We start from the raw sequence: 17651 nt of genomic DNA on the forward strand, positions 1-17651 counted from the left end.
CCAGACTCATCGACAAAGACCAGCTGGTAGGAGTGAAATTTAGAGAGCTTGTGCTGGTAGAAAGCTTGCAAACAAGGGTTCTGTTCCTATGCTTTCCATTGCATCTACTTCTTTGTCCATCCCTTACGGGCAAGGGAACATTAAACACTGTATTTTAAGACTAGAGCACCAAATTGGTCTCGCAAAGGCAACCATCTCTTCAAGATAGAGCCCGGGCTGCTTACTGAGGTGATCACAGAGGACTTCGGTCATATATGGGGTGACAGTTGACAGACAGCTGACGTGGACTGGAGGAGTTCCAGCAGTGCCAAACAATCGTAGGTTCTTCTGGATGGTTGACACAGATCGTCCATTACATCTCGCACTCTTTGCTATCTGGGATGGAGTGGGTTTCCTGCTATTTATCATATGAATGATCCTTGCACGCTGCCAGGGCTTCAGATACCGCACCATTTTGGTAGATGACTGAAGAACATCGTGAGTCATGGCGCGTTGAGAACACCCCTTCACAGCTTAGGTATACATGCAAACATATCAAACACAATAATCTAACCTATTTAGTTAATTCATGCCTCAGGCCCCAATTTGGGAGCGAGGCCTCGTTCAACCCGATGGGGTGCCAAGCCGAAAGCCGCAGCGCACTTGCTGGAACCAACAATCTCAACAGACTGGAGTGATTTGGCACCCCTAAATCAACTTCAAAATATCAAGATGCTGTTTACAAGTCGGCGGCTTGCTTTGGGACGCGTTTCCTAGTTTGAACTTCTATGGAGTGCTGATTTGAGACGACTTAATTCGTTTTCTTTCTCTGCGATATTTATCATTGAGCCAATGATTGGTCTGCAGTTGTGACAGCCTTGTGACTGTGAGTTGGCCTACCCCTCGATTTCTTGTTGCACCTCCATTTCCTGAATTTGACGACCCCTCGTGTCTCGCATCTGATGCCTTGCATCTTAGATTCAGAACCATGGTTCGGGTTCTTTCTCTGTCTAGCTCATAAGATTCGCTGTTATTTTGTGACTCATAGGGAAAAATGGCACTGACGCATGATTCCTACACAGTCGCGTGGATCTGTGCCTTGCCACTCGAATTAGCCGCCGCAAAAGCAATCCTCGATGAAGTCCATCCTGCACTTTCTCAACCTGAATCTGACCACAATGTCTATACTCTTGGAAGTGCAAGTGGTCATTATGTGGTAGTGGTTTGTCTCCCTACCGGTGTCTATGGGACAATATCCACTGCCACTGCAGTGTCCCACCTGAAATCTACTTATCGACGCGTTCGATTTGGATTAATGGTCGGCATCGGAGGGGGGGTTCCACGGGAGAATTTCGATATACGACTGGGTGATATTGTGGTCAGTAAGCCAACTGACACCCTAAGTGGTGTTATTCAATATGACTACGGCAAAACACTTCATGACAGACATTTTCATCAGACTGGATCGCTTAACAAACCTCCCCAAATATTGCTAAAGGCGATTGCTCAGATGGAGAGTGACTGTATATTGGGGCAAAACTTACTCGGCAAGATCATGTCTGATATCCTGCGGGAGGAAGATGTACAAAATCAGTTTCCCCGACCATCAAAGGACCAGCTATTTCGATCAACATACAATCACAAGAGTGATGGACCCGGCTGCTTGGCATGTGATAAGGGCCAACTCGTGGACCGTCCTAAGCGGACAACTGAGGAGCCATACATTTATTATGGCTTGATTGCTTCTGGAGATCAGGTGATGAAAGATGCCAGAACTCGTGATTCAATCGCTCGAGACCTCGATATTCTCTGTTTCGAGATGGAGGCTGCTGGACTGATGGATGAGATCCCGTCACTTGTTATACGAGGCATCTGTGACTATTGCGACTCCCATAAGCACAAAGAGTGGCAAAGGTATGCAGCGTTTGCAGCCGCTGCCTATACTAAGACTCTGCTCACACTGGTTCCGTTACAGGAGGGGGGTGCCGACCAAAACCTAAAGGCCAACGGAAATTGCTATTGGATGGTCCCCTTTCAGAAGAATTTGGGATTTGTAGGTCGAGAAGAAGAAATTTCTCGGATTAAAGAATTGATTGAGCAAACCAATGGACCGGCCAAGATTGCCATTTGTGGACTTGGTGGGGTTGGGAAAACTCAAATTGCACTTGAATTGGCCTATCGCATGCGCAGAGGAGACTCTCACTGGTTGATATTCTGGATTCCTTGTACTAGCCATGCTAGTGTTGAACAAGCCTACCTGGATATCGCACAGGCTGTTGGATTACAAGGAGTGAAGCCAGCCAAGGCAAAAGAGCGTGTCAAAACTTATCTTAGCCAAGGCGGTACTGGGAAGTGGCTTCTCGTGTTTGACAACGCGGATGATACAGAGATGTGGGTTGGAGGCAGTACTACAACTGCACTAGCAGATTTCATGCCTTAGAGTAAGCAAGGCTGTATTCTCTTTACTACTCGCAATCGAAAGCTGGCGGTGAAGCTGGCGTCACCTTTTGTGATTGATGTCTCCGAGCCAGACATAGATGCTGGCATGAAGATGTTAGAAAGGGCACTAATCAGGAAAGAGCTGCTCGAGAACAGAGATGCAGCTATTGCTCTTCTTGGACAGCTAGTATTTCTCCCGCTAGCAATAACCCAGGCAGCAGCATATATCAACTCCAATGATATTGAGCTCTCTGACTACTCCATACTCTTGCAGGAACAAGAGTCTGATGTAGTCGAGTTACTTAGTGAAGACTTCGGAGACGATACGCGATATAAGGATATCCAGAATCCAGTGGCTACTACCTGGTTGATTTCCTTCAAGCAGATTCAGCAACTGAATCCACTGGCAGCTAATTATCTATCATTCATGGCCTGTATCAATCCACGGAATATTCCACAGTCTTTACTTCCTGAAGCCGGCTCAAAAAAGAAAAAAATCGATGCAATTGGCCTTCTCAAGGGTTTCTCGTTTGTTAGTGAGCAAGTTCAAGACCGTGCCCTAACTCTCCATCGACTGGTCTACCTCTCAACTTGGAACTGGCTAAGAAAACAGCAGCAATTGAGCCGGCGCATACAAGAAACCGCCGACCACTTCTGCCGTACATTCCCGGATGATGACCACACGAACCGAAATATTTGGAGAGATTATCTACCGCATGCCCTTGCGCTAGTTAGTGCAAGAGATTTCTGAAATGTGCGAGAAAATTACATAAAATTGATTCGGAATATTGGGAGGTGTCTCCAGACGGATGGAAGATACAACGAAGCGGCTGTGCTATTTGAGGATATTTTGAACATGCAACAAAAAGATAAGAGTAATCTTGATCCCTCAACACTGACTGGGATGGCCGATTTGGCATCCACCTACTGGAATCAGGGACGATGGAGTGAAGCTGAGAAGCTGGACGTGCAAGTAATGGAGATATCCAAGACAGTACTGGGGGCTGAACATCCCGACACTCTAACCAGCATGGCGAACCTGGCATCCACCTACTGGAATCAGGGACGATGGAGTGAAGCTGAGAAGCTGGAGGTGCAAGCAATGGAGGCAAGGAAGACAGTGTTGGGGGCAGAGCATCCCAACACTCTAAACAGCATGAACAATTTGGCCTATACTTGGTATTCCCAACAAAGAATTCACCAAGCCATAACTTTGATGGAAAAATGTGTTCAGCTTCGAAACAAATGGTTGGGACCTTCTCACCCCCATACCACATCCTCCTCCCGCTCTCTCACCGACTGGAAGGAAAGGGTCAATTTACTGGCCAACACAGAGGCCCAAGCTCCTGCTCAAGCAGAAAGTGATCGACTCCCTGAAGAAATCCAGGCAGGGTGTTCCCCGGCGGTGGTGATCACTAGGCTTGATGATGAAGATGCAGAACGCATTGCCTGGCACTAGAGTCACGGACAGTCAGCAACTCCAATAAAACAGTTTCTTGAAAGCCATCCCCTTCTTACAGCTTCTCGGAGCGGTTCACCAGCGCTAGGGGCTCATGACTTACAAGAAATTGATTAGGCAATTTGATAGGCAAAGGCTTTTAATGAGTTTATTTAACTTTGATTGCCTTATACTATACTTCAAAAAGTACTTGTCGCAGGGTTTCTGTTAAGACCCAGTTGGTTGATGTACATCCGTCCGGATCAGGTGATGTCATGGTGGTTCGGGGCGTAATTTGACTGTTGTCATATTACAACTAGAATATGAGGAACGGTGAAATCGACGTCAAAAATGGCCTCCCTCGCGGCGAGATCCAGCTGTCCCAGAGCCGACCAGTCTGGTCAAGCACTCTATAAAATGCTACATTTTCCCTACTTCTTCGTTCCTCCATGGCCCATTCCCTGCCTCCCACCTCCTCTGCCTAACAATCTCGATCCTATCCTGAAGCCGATCATTTCTAGACCCCTCTCTATAATATTTCTATCTGGCTGCCTTCATGATGCCTCCTCCGGTCCCCCCGGCTCAACCTGGTGAACACCAATTCTGGACCGATCCAATTCTCTGCGAGGAGACTCGAGCTAGACTGGAACATTTCCGCAGCCTTGGATGGCTCCCCCCAAACTTCAAGCCCAAGACCCTGGAAGGTCTTGCTGTTGTCAAACAATATTAGTGGAAGTAAGTATACTACTGGATATCAATTCAATGGCAAAGAACTAACATACAATAGGTATTGCATCTAGTTAAACAAGGACTACGTCAAGTACCTGCTCTTGGAGGATCAAGCTATCTACATGAACTTCTTTGATTGGATGTACAAGACTTCGCGGAAGAAACTCCTTCAGTCGTATAATGAATACTGGCGACGCCTTTGTCAATACTTCTGTCTATTTGCCCGGCGCCGTGTGAATGGTAATTTTCACGAACAGATGCGACGGGTATGCTAAGTTTTCTTGGACTCTGTAGATAGAGGGCTAAAAAGGACAATAGTTCCTCGAACATGTTCTCCCTGCTGAGCGCAAGATATCCAGGCGAACAAAGAACAAGAATACACTGGACGTAGATGTCTTCTATGTCACCTACCACCATCATTAGGTATATTCGAAGCATTTCCGCTACGGGAGTATGATCATTCAATTTGCCACGATCCAGCTCTGGTCCGCCATTACTGGAACTCGGCCAGGTATGCTCCTTCCGCAGAACGCGTCTCTAGCAGACTCGTCTCTTGGCAAACGCAAAAGAAATAAGACTTTCTAGAGCGACCTCCCTAAACATGTATTAGTAGATGACCTTCCAGCATCAGTCTGCTACCGCGATATCAAGCTCTTTATTCTCAAAGACCCAGATAATAAGCGCGACGTTCTTTGTGAGATTATCGAGTTTTGCAACCTCAAAGGTCGGCCAGAAGGCGCTGATGGGTAAGGCGCCTTCACACTAGAACTCAAACATATCTAATCTTGTTTTATTCCACTCCTTATAGAACAAAATTCTTCATGCATGGTGATTACCAACTAGCATACTGCCCTATCAACCAAATCATCTCGTTAGCTTTCCGCGATGGCGCTTTTCTCAATGCCGCATTGACTCTAGAGCTAATCTGGCAGCTCCAAGTTCCAAAGCGCTCCCCATCTCTTCCTCTCCGATGGAAGCCGGAGAAACTCGATACTCCTCTCCTTCGATGTCTTGAGCGAACGCTATATGGCTATGAACTTCATAAGTCTCTACCAATGACATATGATTCAAGTCGACAAGCTCTCAAAGAGCTGGGCCAGGGTGCAAGGTTCGGGGACGACATTAACCATTATAACTACTGCCGGTGGACTGCAAATGAAGTTAATCGTACGTTCCCGGCAACTAGACTCGTTCTGAGGGAGAATACATCTTCCTGGCGACAAACCATTTCTCTTACGATATCTAACTGCTGACCACAGGGAACTTTACCAGTCAGGAGCGGCAGAGGGTTCTTGGCCAGTCCGGTGACGCGGTTTTCGAAAAGCACTATCAATCACAGTTTATCAATCGCGATCTTCAGCATGTGGTTCTTCTCCGGCCCCCCCAGGAAGGTCTCCTGCAAGCTGCGGGAAGCATGCTCAGGAAGAGGGACCCTCTCGCTCCGTCCGGTCTTACTAATGCACAAAAACACACCATTTGCCAGCACCCTAAAGTCCTTGCGCTTAGACAAGAAAAGAGAGAGCTTATGTAGGAGATATGATCCCTAGCCAGCACTATACGGAAAGCCCGGGAGCTATTTCCTCACCTCTATCAAAGACACGAAGCAATCAAGAAGAAGCTCTCCCAGCTAAGGAAAACCTTGGCAAACAACACACAAGAGACAGCCCGAAAGGAATATTTCCACACTGCACCTGTGCTTGAAGTCGATAGACAGATTAAGCAACTGCTTGGCCAGTCTGATTTTGGCCAATCCGATGCCGACAGCTCCGAGGATGAGGATTGGGAGCTCCCAACCCCGAATTACGTATTTCCTGAGCGGGCCTGACTCGTGGAGAATTTCTACGGGCTCGAAGCGGAGAACTTTAACGAGGATAAGCTACTTGCGCGACGAATTCAGGTTACCAAGGAAATGGTTGCCCTCTCGCAGCTCCGCGAGCCAAACCAGCAAGGCAACTGAATCAACTAGGATATCGATGACGATGATGAAACTGAGAAGTCTGAAAAAAACCCTTGCCTGCTAAAGAGGAATCATTAAAATGTCCTACGGATGTTTGCATTATCTGTTGCGGTCAGTCTCAGCTTTTATTGTCTAATCCTCCTCCACACAAATTTTCCGACAAGCGGCAAGATTCAGTCCATCGTCATCTCATTGATTCTCATCTCGCCCATGCACATGACGGAATTAGCTGCACGTGGCCATCGTGCCATGGCATCCCTGAGTTCACTAAACTCACTGAATTTTTAGCGCATGCTGTCACTGTGCATGCGTATGACATTAATATTAAGCTACATCATCTCCCGAGACAACCTCGGCTTACTTGCAGCGATACTTCATCGGTCGACAGCGCAGTGGAATCTGTAGAGTCTGACGGTCGGTCGGGTACTGACACTCCCGCTTCCTCTGTGAACCCTGAGACGGCGAACATCGACCCGCGCTTGTTGGAGTCCCACAAACCTAAAGTTACGAAGCCTCTGCTACGTCGCTCAAAGAGATTGCGACCTTGATGAGAGTGTGGAAGGATGCTAGTGTTGTTGTAAGTGTACATTTGTTGGTGTCTGAAGATAGCTAGTTTTATATACTTTCCAGATGCAAGTGAGATGCCTTGGACTTGCCTCGTAAATATTGAAAGGTATCTATCGCAAGATACTTAAGATACTGAAGTCACTGGGATATGGCGGCCTTGCGCCGTCAATGCCCATTGGCACAGGAGAATCACGAGTCTGGAAAATGAAATTTGCCAAGACATCTGCCAGCATTTATTGTTCCTCCCTCTTTGAAAACTGGCGGGAGCAAGTCCTTATTTGACTGAATGATACACTCCTTAGATCGATTGGTAGCCTCAGGCCGCCAACAAAACTGACGAATGCGGCGCAAGCTTGTGGAGATGATTGTGGCTGGAACAAACAGGAATCGACTTCTTTACCACCGTTCCTCGAACGGTCGGGACTTCCAACACGGCGCTTCTATACGCCAAACGATTGGACAGGAAGCTGGTCACAAGAGTGGGTGTTGTGCTTACGTTCCGATTAGTTGACTGGTGCCCTCCATCATTAGTAAGCCCACCTCCTGGTTCGGGGATTAGTTCTTAAGGCTCGGTTCATGCCTGGGGCCCAGACCCAGTTGCGGATGTCAGCCTTTTTTCAAATCTCTTCCTTTTCCAGAGCGCTGTAAGAATGGCAGAGCCCATAAGCGTGGCTTCTGGGCTGCTAGCTCTCGCGACTTTCGCCTTCCAATCAAGCCTGAGCCTATATGATATGGTTAAGGACTTTCGCTCACATCCAAAACGTGTGCGAGAGCTTCTGGAGGAGCTTGAAGCCTTAAGTGGGGTTTTAGGACCGCTTGTTGAGAAGGTCCAGGCCACTAATGATACGGACCTTTCTGTGCTCAGCCTTCCTCTCTTACGGTGCGGCAATGCATGCAAGGAATTTGAGCAAGAAATTATGAAATGTGCTAGTCGGTCCAGTGCTACTCGAACAAGCTTTCGCGATTGGGCAAAATTGAAGTACATGGGTGATGACATCGATGGTTTCAGGAGAGTGCTGTCAGCGTATAAGTTGACCATTAATATCGCTCTTACGGATGCAAACCTGTAAGTCCCTGATATAAGTGTTGATTGTTTGCCCCTTCACTAAATATTCAGTCAAAAATCTACAATTACTGCGGAAACCGTTGGAAACTACGAAAGTCTTATCGAGACTGCGAAGGTCGATCTTGAGGCTCATCTTGAAGCCATCGACGAGAAGTTAGAGCTTATACTGAGCAAGGCTGCACCAGAATCTGATAAAGTCTCACTGGAACTTCAGCAAATTAAAGAAGAGCGGTTGAGCACGGAGAAGTGTCTTCAGATATGTGCCCAGTTGTCTGAGCATATCAGTCAGATTCAAATCTCACCCGCTCGCAATGGCACATCTGGCTCATCTGATTCAGATGCCTTATCCGAAAGACTTACCAGTGCGGGTTTGCAGGAATGCAAGGAGAGCCTCACGCGTACATCCGAAAAGTTGGAACAGTATATGAATAGTCTAATTGATCGGTTATTAAGCAAATCAGAATCGGCATCGGGGTCCACGTCACAAGAGGAATTGACCGATCTCGCCAGGCTGCGGGATGAATGGAAAACGACTCGTCAATGTATTGATATCTGCTCCAGAGCAGACATCCATTTCAAAGAACTTATTACAACAGTGGACAACTATGCCACGGGCGATGCTGTACAGTTCATGGTCTCAACTGATGGACAGGTTATCCACGGGAGAAACCGCGGACTTGGGTGGAGGTCAAGACAGGTTGGCGGCCACCTTAATGACACCTCCCTTCAGCAATTGTCCAGGGATTTTACCACCATAAACATTCACCACAGTACAAGTGAGGAATCATCCTCGTCTGACAAAAAAACCGCAACTGCTGGCGATATACCCTCGAGCGACTCCAATTCAGAGTTTGATAGACGATATGGACGAGGGTTTCAACTTACTCCAACATCCGCTCCGAGCATAGCTGGACCTTGGAAGGGCTCAACAGACAGTCAGCCAGGTAGAATACTAAAGGGTTAGGAAATTGTTAGCGCTTTTATCGTTTCCTATTCTGGACCAGCACTCCATCACCGCTCACGGCGTCTGGTGATTGCAGTCTTGTGAAATGCAGCTTTGAATCAAATTACTTTCCTGACGGTCTATTACTCCAAGCAAGTGGATCATGTAAGAACATAATATAATATTGTCAGGCAAGAAAACATTCAAAGCGATTTGGCTTCTTTGGTCAATGATAAAACATACCAGTTCCCTCCAACTGCCCAGCTTTGTTGCTATCGGCATTCTCATCCTTGGTTTAATTAGTTTCCAGGGAAGATCTCCTATATAGTTACTGGGATTGGACGAAAGTAGCATTCGTCCTGTTTCGTTAGCGAGGCCATATAACTTAACTAGTGAATCTACAAGAAAATACTCACCCGTGATTGGAAAGAAAGCAATAATTATTTAGAGAAAAGCTCAGTTGAAATCACCGTAGATAGCTGGGATCTTGACGCGCTCTTGATTATGCGAAGCATAATACATTGTCAGTCCTACCAAATACTGTGGAAATTGATTAATCCTGTCGTTTGAGGTCAGCAGCGGGTTGCTTCCCGATGATCCAGGTTTCAATAAGCAGGCTTTAATTGGTCGTGAATCTGCATGGCTGAGGATGCAGCTGATCTGGCGAGCGCTGAGGGACTAGCGCCTTCAGCGCTACCCTGGGTACGTCCGATTGGTTTACAGTGGAGCCCCAGCTTCAGCGTCTCCTAATGCCATAGATCTAATGTTCGTAGGGATTGTCGCACTGAAACTGCTGAGGTGGGCATCTCAGCAGAAAATTAGACGGACACAGAATTGCTGGACTCGCATAGCGCCTCGGACGTATTCATTTTGGTTGACCGAACCCGATAAAACAGGGGTTGAAGTGGCATGGAGGCTGGGTTTCGTACTCCGCAAGGCAATCTTACAGAATCCCCTGACCGGTGGGTCGCACGCGGCCCTAAAACATGGGCAAGGACAACATCTCTTTCATTCCCAAGCCGCCAACAGGCCCGTCCTTATTCAAATTCCGAAGACAAGCTTCTCCGTGAATTGATGCACAGAAAGCTTTCATGGGAAGAGATTGAGGTGGAATTCGGTCGGATGTTTGCTGGAAGGGATCGGAAATCACTCCAAGGGCGGTGGTTGAGAAATCTGAAGTTTGTAACACCCTCAGCGAAGTGCTTGAGAACCAGAGGGGCGAGGAATGGTGTGGCTTGATGGATCTCAGCCAATCACAAGCCAATCAGAGGGTGTGGATACACAAGGTTGAATGGAGGGTTTGAGCAGAATCTACACCAGTGGGTTCCGATGTGTCAATAACAAAATTGTCAAATTCGCATACAACCTACCTTCCTTTGGTACCTTGGACATTCCGGAAGTCGACTGGATGGCAGTTCAAGGACAGTGTTAAATGCAAAGTTAAAGTGCAGGCCGGATGAAGGCTGTCTAAGGCTGTGAGATGCAGGCGAGTGGGCAATTGAGTAGGAAAGTTCTCAAAACCTCCACAGCTCTCGAGATATCTCATATATGCCAGGATCAGTTTGCGTCAAACTTTTAACGTTCATTCTTATGATCCATTCTCGTGTTTTTCCAGCCGCGGAAGTGGGGTTGTGCTTATATATCTCGCCAGTATCGAACACCGCATCTACCTTGGACCAGGTCATCCACCATACTAACATATTCCCGAGTACAACCCTTAGCTAGTTCACATTAAGTATCGCCTTGCTCAAGACTCCTCAAGGAATTTCAGCTCATTATCGATTGCGTTGCTTTCTTCAGCTTCATCAGAGGAATCAGATTCGTCCCCAACAAAAGCTCCATCCTCTTCGGTCTCACTGCAGGCGCAAAAGTCTTTAGAGAACGGTGTGGACGAAGCTTGAGTCTCGAGCAAGGCATCCCGTAGCGCTGTCATTTTGAATGCCTCGCCACGAGTGTCATGCTTTTCGTTGTGTGCCCTGAAAGCAGGCAAGATAATTTGCTCATACCAACGGTCAGATCCAACTAGAGAGCGCCAATCCCAGTTTCCGACAAACTCCTCTTCTGTGACCTCCCATAGACAAATATAGTGATCCTTATAGTAGTCATTTGCTTGGTGGTAGGGATTGGGAACTCTATAGTGACCCATTTCGAACTCCATATTAAGCATGGGAAGGCCTTTCTGCATTCGGACATTCGAATTTATCACTGTGATTGTTTGAAAGCGGTTTCTTCTCTCTTCTCTCTCGTTGGCAATATCTTGCAACTGTTGCGGTGATTGGGTGAACGAAATAAACGGAGTAGGTTCCCATATTCGGTAGTTTGGGTGTATAGACAGGAACGTTTTTCGAGCTTTTAGAGTATCCAGTCGCTCACGAGGCGACCTTGCTAGCATTCTGCCGGTTTCACTAGGTTGACTACCTGAAAACCCGTCCCAAGTTCGTAGCAGTGGTAAATTAGGTTTGGCGGAAAAGACAGAACCCCATGGGTGCGCGTCTTCTTCCATATAGAATGGGAATCCTAGGAGACTCAACACCATAGCTCGAGTAAGGGGCGTATCATCGGCCATCCTAGCTTTAATCCGTTTTTGGAGGCTATTCGCAGCTTCGCTTTCCCTATCTTCAGCACTGGATGTGGCCCCAGATGCGAGGTTTATTAGGTGGGGTGGTGGAGATTCTCCAGGACCCGAAAGCGGGGCATGTTCTGACTGAGGCTCTATACGGAGCGGCAGATCTTTCCTCCATGGCGTGGACGAGATTATTTTCCGTTCCGGCCGGAGCTCAATCACTCTACATGGGTCTTAGAATCAGAAGCTAACTGCTTACGGCCCTTTTCAGATACAAAGTAAATGACTACGTGTGCATTGGAAGACATATAAGAATGACAACTTGCACGCTTCCTCATTTTCCTTGCGAATAGTGGGTTTACAGAAGCAAAGACCATAAACCCGCTTTGAACATAATAAGCCCCTTCACCTGTGAAATCTGTAAATAGTGCGTTCCTTACTATCGAGGGGATCCTGATAAGTACCATAAGATTCCCCAAAAGATTCGCCAAGTTTGAGCCCTTTAAGAGCTAATCCTACTTCTTCCAGAAGGTCAACCGCATATGTAAGATACTCTCGAGCTTCCTGAACAAATCTGTGGTGTTCACAGCGAAGGTATCCTTCCACTGTTGCTGCAGCTAGAATGCGACGAACCGCGTGCCATTGAGGTAGGAAAGTTGCCTAAATAACATGCCGAGATATGAGACAATAAGTATTGAGCCGTACTCCAGATTCGGTGGACTGGGGATTCGGGTTGGCAAGTAAAAGCTTCTTTAACTGCCGCGCAATTCGAGCTTCCATTTCCGTCACAATACACATGTCCGCAAACCGTGCGAGTTCTATCATAGCTGAGATCTGTTGTTCCGGTTCTGTTATTTCGAATTTGATCTTGCGGAGGTACAGCCATTGCAAGAAGGCCTCAAAGCTTTGGACTGATACAACCCCTTCTATGTCTCCTAGAACTGCTATCTGCTGTTGGCCCTCTTTATATTCGCCCTCAAACATTGCTGAAAAATATTTAGATTCTCTGCAGAGAAGATCTTTCGAAACGGTGTATTCATGGTCACAAGAGACGATCCGAATTTTGACGCAAGGACTGTGATATATCGGAAGGATGCTAGAAGCGAACGGTTAGTTACTATAGTATAACTGTTAGCTAGCGGGATACATATGTTCTCGCAACGTCCGTGGCATTTGCTCCAGATATACGAGTCATTGCTCAACATGCGATCAGTGGATTCGTGAATAAGACACAAAAAGTCAGCTCCAAGAGCGGCGTCTTGGGCGGTGGTGTTGCTGCACGTGATTTATTGATTGATCGAGACTAGTTAGCCAAGAGGGGCCGCCTTGGAGCTTGCTCGCCCGCAAAATGTATCCAAGGCACAGTACAAAGCCACAAATCAATAACGCCAGAATGTTCGCGAACTTCGGTATCTAAGCAGGTTTTTTTTTTTTACAGCCGTCGTAGCTAGGAAGTCCCAGCGTTGGTTGGCACTATGGACCCTTGTCTAGTTTCATGGGAGCTTCTGAGAATTTCGCGTTCGTGACAAGATATAATCCACAACTCATCGTGTTATGTCGCTTCAAATGCCAGTGCCTTCACAGACGAGAAACCCAGACCCTGATTGAATCGAACTAAGTTTCTGAACAAATAGTTTCCAGGTTTTGCCCAGAGAATCAACCTAGCTCAAATCAACCAGTATACGACTTCAAATCCTAATGAAAAAGTGGACTCGGCAGCTCTGATTTCAAGTTATCAATAGTACTTTGAGCAGGGAGCCTCCCGCGCCTTTGATCCACCAGTAAGAAACTTTGAATCAGCGGGCGACATCTTTGATCAAGCTGATGCGGGCCGCTGCCTATGCTATCACGTGTTACACATCATGTGATCGTTGCTAGCAGAGCTGTTTCGTTAAAGAGGCGGTCACCCCACCATTTTTTCTCTTGTAATCACTTCCTCTTTGCGCCGTCCAGGATCTACACTGCCTGGCATGTATTCCCGCAAACTTTGGGCATATATCTGTTCACGTCGCCTGGTCAAACACAAACCAATTCCAAAAAAATTGGTAAGTTTTTGCCATAATTCAGGTAAGCAGTCAGGAAACATTACTGCAATTATTTACTCTAACTAACCTGCTGTAGTATGATGATGGAAAAGCAACCCTTTGATGACCCCATTCCACGAAAGCATCCAAGGTTAGAACGCGATATCTCGACAATATCCACAACCAAACTGGTAGAAAGGCAGGAGCCAATCTCTAAGAGTGTTGATGATACATATTCCAGCTCTGACCCTGTATCCTTCTTTATAATCCTGCCAATTGAACTACGCTTAAAGATCTGGGAATATACATGGCCTGCAGCACAGGTTATCGAAGCTGCAATCCGGGAGGAATTTGATAATGACGAACGCTCTGACCTCACGGATAATATTGATGACAAATCCATGGAATTAGCTGACAACACTGGATACAAATAATTCACCATACTTCGTCCTGTCAGCGCCCTTGGTACACTCCTGTGGAGAGATTTTAGCTCGAGACCCTTTGAGACAAAGTTCCCATTGGAGAAGTATCTGCCTCCAATCGGTCTCTGGATATGTCAAGAATCCCGCCTGCATATACTAAAATCATATACCTTGATTTAACATCCAGATTTGCCAGAATGCTCTTTCTATTTCAATCTAGTTCAAGACCTTCTCTGGTTGAGCTGCAACATCTCAAGTAATTCTAAACACTTGAAGGAGCTACAAGCTTCCTACCAGACTTCTATCACTCAATTCAGGATTCTCCTCGTCAAGGATATAGAATGGGAAGGCTGGAACAATTCATCTTCGCTGGCTATGTCGATCTTGCCTGCTCTATGGACTGTCGTACTAATAGCAGATGATTATGAGGATGGCAAACCAATTCCATATAGTATTAACGAGTACCGGGAATTCGCTACAAGATACCAAAACAAATATTCTAAGCTCTGCAAAGCTATAGAGCTTAGAGCATCATATTAACTTGAGTATATAGACCGCGATGGCAATTATTACCTAAATACATATTCATGATGAATATATTCGCGTTTGGAGATGATCCATCGGGCTCGAGAAGAACACGTCTAACACAAGAACTAGAGCCTGGAATGTTAGCCAATCAGTATCTGATACTATCTGTTGCGGCACATGCTGAGCCAGTTAATACCATACACGACCAGCATCTAGATGCAGATGCAATGACAACATAGTTATGCAAGTTGCTAATATTGACGCCAATCAAATGCTGCCACACCCTCACTAGTAAGAAAAGGAAATCAAAACTTAAATACCAGGGCTGCCAACGACTCACACCTGATCATTCCCGATTCCAAAGCTTCTCTTCCCTTTACACATACCAAGCAAAATAACATCTTCTGGTGCTGGGAAACTACGCCAAGCAACTATCATGAATCCGCCTTCTCACGTTATCAATCTGGACGGGGAAGTTATAATAGTGTTGCTGAATGCGGATTCTCTATTCACAGAGCCTAGCGAAGATATGATTACCCATCGGTTTCCACATAACCTTCCAGAATTGAATGATACTATCCAGAATACCGCTAAAGATATGAAGCGTCCCGAAGACTATATTGAGACGCCAAAAACGATCTTCGGGGGAAAAAGAAAGGGGAAAAAGAAGAAAGGGGGATACAAAAATGTTCGGGCTCCTCTAGAACCAATATCGCCGCCAACAGAAGAGCCTGCCATCGCCGAAGAGTATGCCATCGCTGAAGCGCCTGCCATCGCTGAAGCGCCTGCCATCGCTGAAGAGCCTGCCATCGCTGAAGAGCCACCTGCGGAAGAGCCTATCGAACAGCCTTTCGAAACTAACCTCGTCTTTGAATCAGCAAACAGGGGTTACTTCCGGATCCAAGTCTCTGCAAAGCATTTAATGCTCGCTTCCTCTGTCTTCAGGAAAATACTCACCGGTAGCTGGAAAGAAAGTATCACATTTCTAGAAAAAGGCTCAGTTGAGATTACTGCAGAGAGCTGGGATATTGAAGCACTTCTAATTCTCCTTCGTGCTATCCATGGACAACAGTACCAGATACCGCGAAAGCTAACACTTGAGATGCTTGCTAAAGTTACTGTCTTAGCTGACTACTATGAATGCAAGGAGGCTGTGTACATTTGGACAACTACATGGATCGACGCGCTGGGAGAAGAGCTTCCCAAGACATATTGTCGAGATTTATTTCTATGGTTGTGGATTTCCTGGTTCTTCCAGCTCCCTGCCCAATTCAAGGACTCAACATCGACTATTATGTCGTTAAGTAATGATTGGATCAGCAACCTGGGGCTTCCGGTCTCTGATAAAGTCACGGGTAAGGGTAGATGGGCTCTAAATGTGATTTATCGCTAATGGGAACGCAGAAGCGATGAACAACTGTAGAGAAGAGGCTATTGATAACTTGATTCGTCGGCTTCATCAAACACGTAGAGATCTCCTAGACGGCTCTCGAGGGTGTGGTTTTGAGTGCAGCTCAATCATGTATGGAGCTCTTACAAAGGAAATGCAGTTAAATAACCTGCTTTCACCAAGGCCAACACCTCCTTTCCCGAGTTTGAGTTATAAATGTCTCGTGCAAAAGGTGCTGTCATTCAAGTCGCCACAATGGTACAGTCGGCCCTCGAGTTATTCAAGCTATGGATCTAGCCACCATCACATATGCCTTCACTCGTCCTTCCCATTCCTATTTGGGACTCTAAATGAATTCATTCGAGGCCTTGACCTGCATAATCTTAACGGTTAAAGTGGAAGACGTCTCTTACTCAGCTTGCGGTTATCATGCAGGAAGCAACGACGACCGAGGCAACGATTCCTCAAATCCACCTTGTCACTGCAGCATCTCGGCTGGACGGCAGACAGGGAACCGGTGGCTTGTACGAACCATGTCGCGATGTCCGTGGTCGTCACATAGCAGTGGCATCTGATGATCTCCTTGACCTATTTATCGGCCTTCGTATTGTCTAGGATCCCGGCGTATTCGCCTTGCTTAATACAATCAGAATATTCTTGACCGCTTTTAAATCCGTTATCTCATTTAGAAAGCTGTCTCCGTTTCCGCTTAAGGCGAGGTTGATGGTATCCTCTACAAACTCGATCTTTCGTCAATGAGGTAACCCGTTACCACAAGAAAGTATGAAAGAAGCATACAGTACCCCGCTAGCTAGTACCCTTCAAAACAAGCAAGTACGCAAACAGTTTCCCCAACTGTCAACAGACCAGCTATTTCAAGCAACGTATGATCACGTTCATAACAGGCCTGACCATGCAACTTGTGATCAAAGCCAGCTAGTGGATTGCCCCGGGCGGGTAAAGAAGAGCCTCATATCTACTATCGCTTGGTCCCGTCTAGAAATCAGGTGATTAAAAACGCCCGAGCACGTGACCTGATTGCGCAGGAACTCGACATCCTCTGTTTTGAAATATGTCGACCCTCCCCTCAACAATCTCGCTGACGGATTAATTCAATCTTCCGACTTCGTATTAGGGATCGGCCAGCGTCATTGCTCCGCCACCCCCTACATCGCTTTAATCGTTCCTTCATTTCGATTCACTCATTCAATTGATCTTTCCTAATATGGCTATCGTGAAGGTCTATCGGGGCCTTCCTCGCAGGTATAAATATCGCTAGATAGACCTTAGTTACAGCTGATTGCAAAACCAGTGCAAATATCTATACTCTTGTCTTCTTTCCAAAGCCACATGACTAAGCCCCATACAGAAGGCCCTCGGAACAGCTATAATCCGCGTATTTGCTAGTAAAGACGAAACGAGGAAATAAGTATTGTCGTACGGACGCCGTGTACCGCCGTATACGGGAGGACTGGTGTGAAGCGAGAAGCTTTATGCAAACTAATCAAAACCCTCCTTATCATGGTTTCAGCTTGTCAGCATTAGTTCCCCAGGACAAAACAAACCCCCTACGTTAAAGACTAATAGTTACACGATAATCCTCATA

The 17651-nt window shown here is 46.5% G+C and overlaps 11 protein-coding genes across 11 annotated transcripts; 8 read left to right on the forward strand and 3 right to left on the reverse strand.

The window, feature by feature from the left end:
- Positions 1–461: 461 nt before the first annotated feature.
- Positions 462–691, forward strand: BJX67DRAFT_367366 (uncharacterized protein; the record flags this gene model as incomplete). Its single annotated transcript, XM_071030518.1, has 2 exons — positions 462–560; positions 593–691. 2 exons carry the CDS (start codon positions 462–464, stop codon positions 689–691), a joined length of 198 nt encoding a protein of 65 aa, XP_070880952.1.
- Positions 692–1033: 342 nt separating this feature from the next.
- On the forward strand, positions 1034–3877 carry BJX67DRAFT_375627 (purine and uridine phosphorylase; the record flags this gene model as incomplete). The annotated part of the gene is made up of 4 exons (XM_071031721.1): positions 1034–2384; positions 2430–3077; positions 3180–3730; positions 3806–3877. 4 exons carry the CDS (start codon positions 1034–1036, stop codon positions 3875–3877), a joined length of 2622 nt encoding a protein of 873 aa, XP_070880953.1.
- BJX67DRAFT_391634 (uncharacterized protein) lies at positions 3689–7215 on the forward strand. Its single transcript, XM_071034820.1, has 10 exons — positions 3689–4571; positions 4657–4851; positions 4904–4987; positions 5021–5133; positions 5173–5331; positions 5394–5752; positions 5845–6112; positions 6182–6389; positions 6420–6497; positions 6611–7215. Exons 1-10 carry the CDS (start codon positions 4413–4415, stop codon positions 7088–7090), a joined length of 2103 nt encoding a protein of 700 aa, XP_070880954.1. The 5' UTR covers positions 3689–4412; the 3' UTR covers positions 7091–7215.
- A 495-nt stretch (positions 7216–7710) lies between these two features.
- BJX67DRAFT_367380 (uncharacterized protein) lies at positions 7711–9680 on the forward strand (the record flags this gene model as incomplete). The annotated part of the gene is made up of 3 exons (XM_071030519.1): positions 7711–8175; positions 8227–9477; positions 9535–9680. Coding segments are annotated over exons 1-2 (1220 nt in total), but the record flags the coding sequence as incomplete, so codon positions are not given.
- Positions 9681–10420: 740 nt separating this feature from the next.
- BJX67DRAFT_316763 (uncharacterized protein) lies at positions 10421–10764 on the reverse strand. Its single transcript, XM_071027248.1, has one exon. It carries the CDS (start codon positions 10662–10664, stop codon positions 10485–10487), a length of 180 nt encoding a protein of 59 aa, XP_070880956.1. The 5' UTR covers positions 10665–10764; the 3' UTR covers positions 10421–10484.
- Positions 10567–11776, reverse strand: BJX67DRAFT_367381 (uncharacterized protein). The gene has a single exon (XM_071030520.1). It carries the CDS (start codon positions 11682–11684, stop codon positions 10866–10868), a length of 819 nt encoding a protein of 272 aa, XP_070880957.1. The 5' UTR covers positions 11685–11776; the 3' UTR covers positions 10567–10865.
- An 85-nt stretch (positions 11777–11861) lies between these two features.
- Positions 11862–13491, reverse strand: BJX67DRAFT_391636 (BTB/POZ domain-containing protein; the record flags this gene model as incomplete). The annotated part of the gene is made up of 3 exons (XM_071034821.1): positions 11862–12341; positions 12387–12777; positions 13427–13491. The coding sequence occupies 3 exons, from the start codon at positions 13489–13491 to the stop codon at positions 12087–12089; spliced, it is 711 nt and encodes a 236-aa protein (XP_070880958.1). The 3' UTR covers positions 11862–12086.
- A 65-nt stretch (positions 13492–13556) lies between these two features.
- On the forward strand, positions 13557–14325 carry BJX67DRAFT_316796 (uncharacterized protein). Its single transcript, XM_071027249.1, has 2 exons — positions 13557–13726; positions 13849–14325. The coding sequence occupies exons 1-2, from the start codon at positions 13652–13654 to the stop codon at positions 14137–14139; spliced, it is 366 nt and encodes a 121-aa protein (XP_070880959.1). The 5' UTR covers positions 13557–13651; the 3' UTR covers positions 14140–14325.
- On the forward strand, positions 14305–14765 carry BJX67DRAFT_367387 (uncharacterized protein). The gene has a single exon (XM_071030521.1). It carries the CDS (start codon positions 14503–14505, stop codon positions 14665–14667), a length of 165 nt encoding a protein of 54 aa, XP_070880960.1. The 5' UTR covers positions 14305–14502; the 3' UTR covers positions 14668–14765.
- A 326-nt stretch (positions 14766–15091) lies between these two features.
- BJX67DRAFT_375632 (uncharacterized protein) lies at positions 15092–16439 on the forward strand (the record flags this gene model as incomplete). The annotated part of the gene is made up of 2 exons (XM_071031722.1): positions 15092–16010; positions 16060–16439. The coding sequence occupies 2 exons, from the start codon at positions 15092–15094 to the stop codon at positions 16437–16439; spliced, it is 1299 nt and encodes a 432-aa protein (XP_070880961.1).
- Positions 16440–16660: 221 nt separating this feature from the next.
- On the forward strand, positions 16661–17084 carry BJX67DRAFT_367388 (uncharacterized protein). Its single transcript, XM_071030522.1, has one exon. The coding sequence runs from the start codon at positions 16829–16831 to the stop codon at positions 17054–17056; it is 228 nt and encodes a 75-aa protein (XP_070880962.1). The 5' UTR covers positions 16661–16828; the 3' UTR covers positions 17057–17084.
- The last annotated feature ends 567 nt before the right edge of the window (positions 17085–17651 follow it).

Source organism: Aspergillus lucknowensis (genome assembly GCF_044049455.1).
Source record: "Aspergillus lucknowensis strain CBS 449.75 chromosome Unknown BJX67scaffold_76, whole genome shotgun sequence".
Taxonomy (NCBI): domain Eukaryota; kingdom Fungi; phylum Ascomycota; class Eurotiomycetes; order Eurotiales; family Aspergillaceae; genus Aspergillus; species Aspergillus lucknowensis.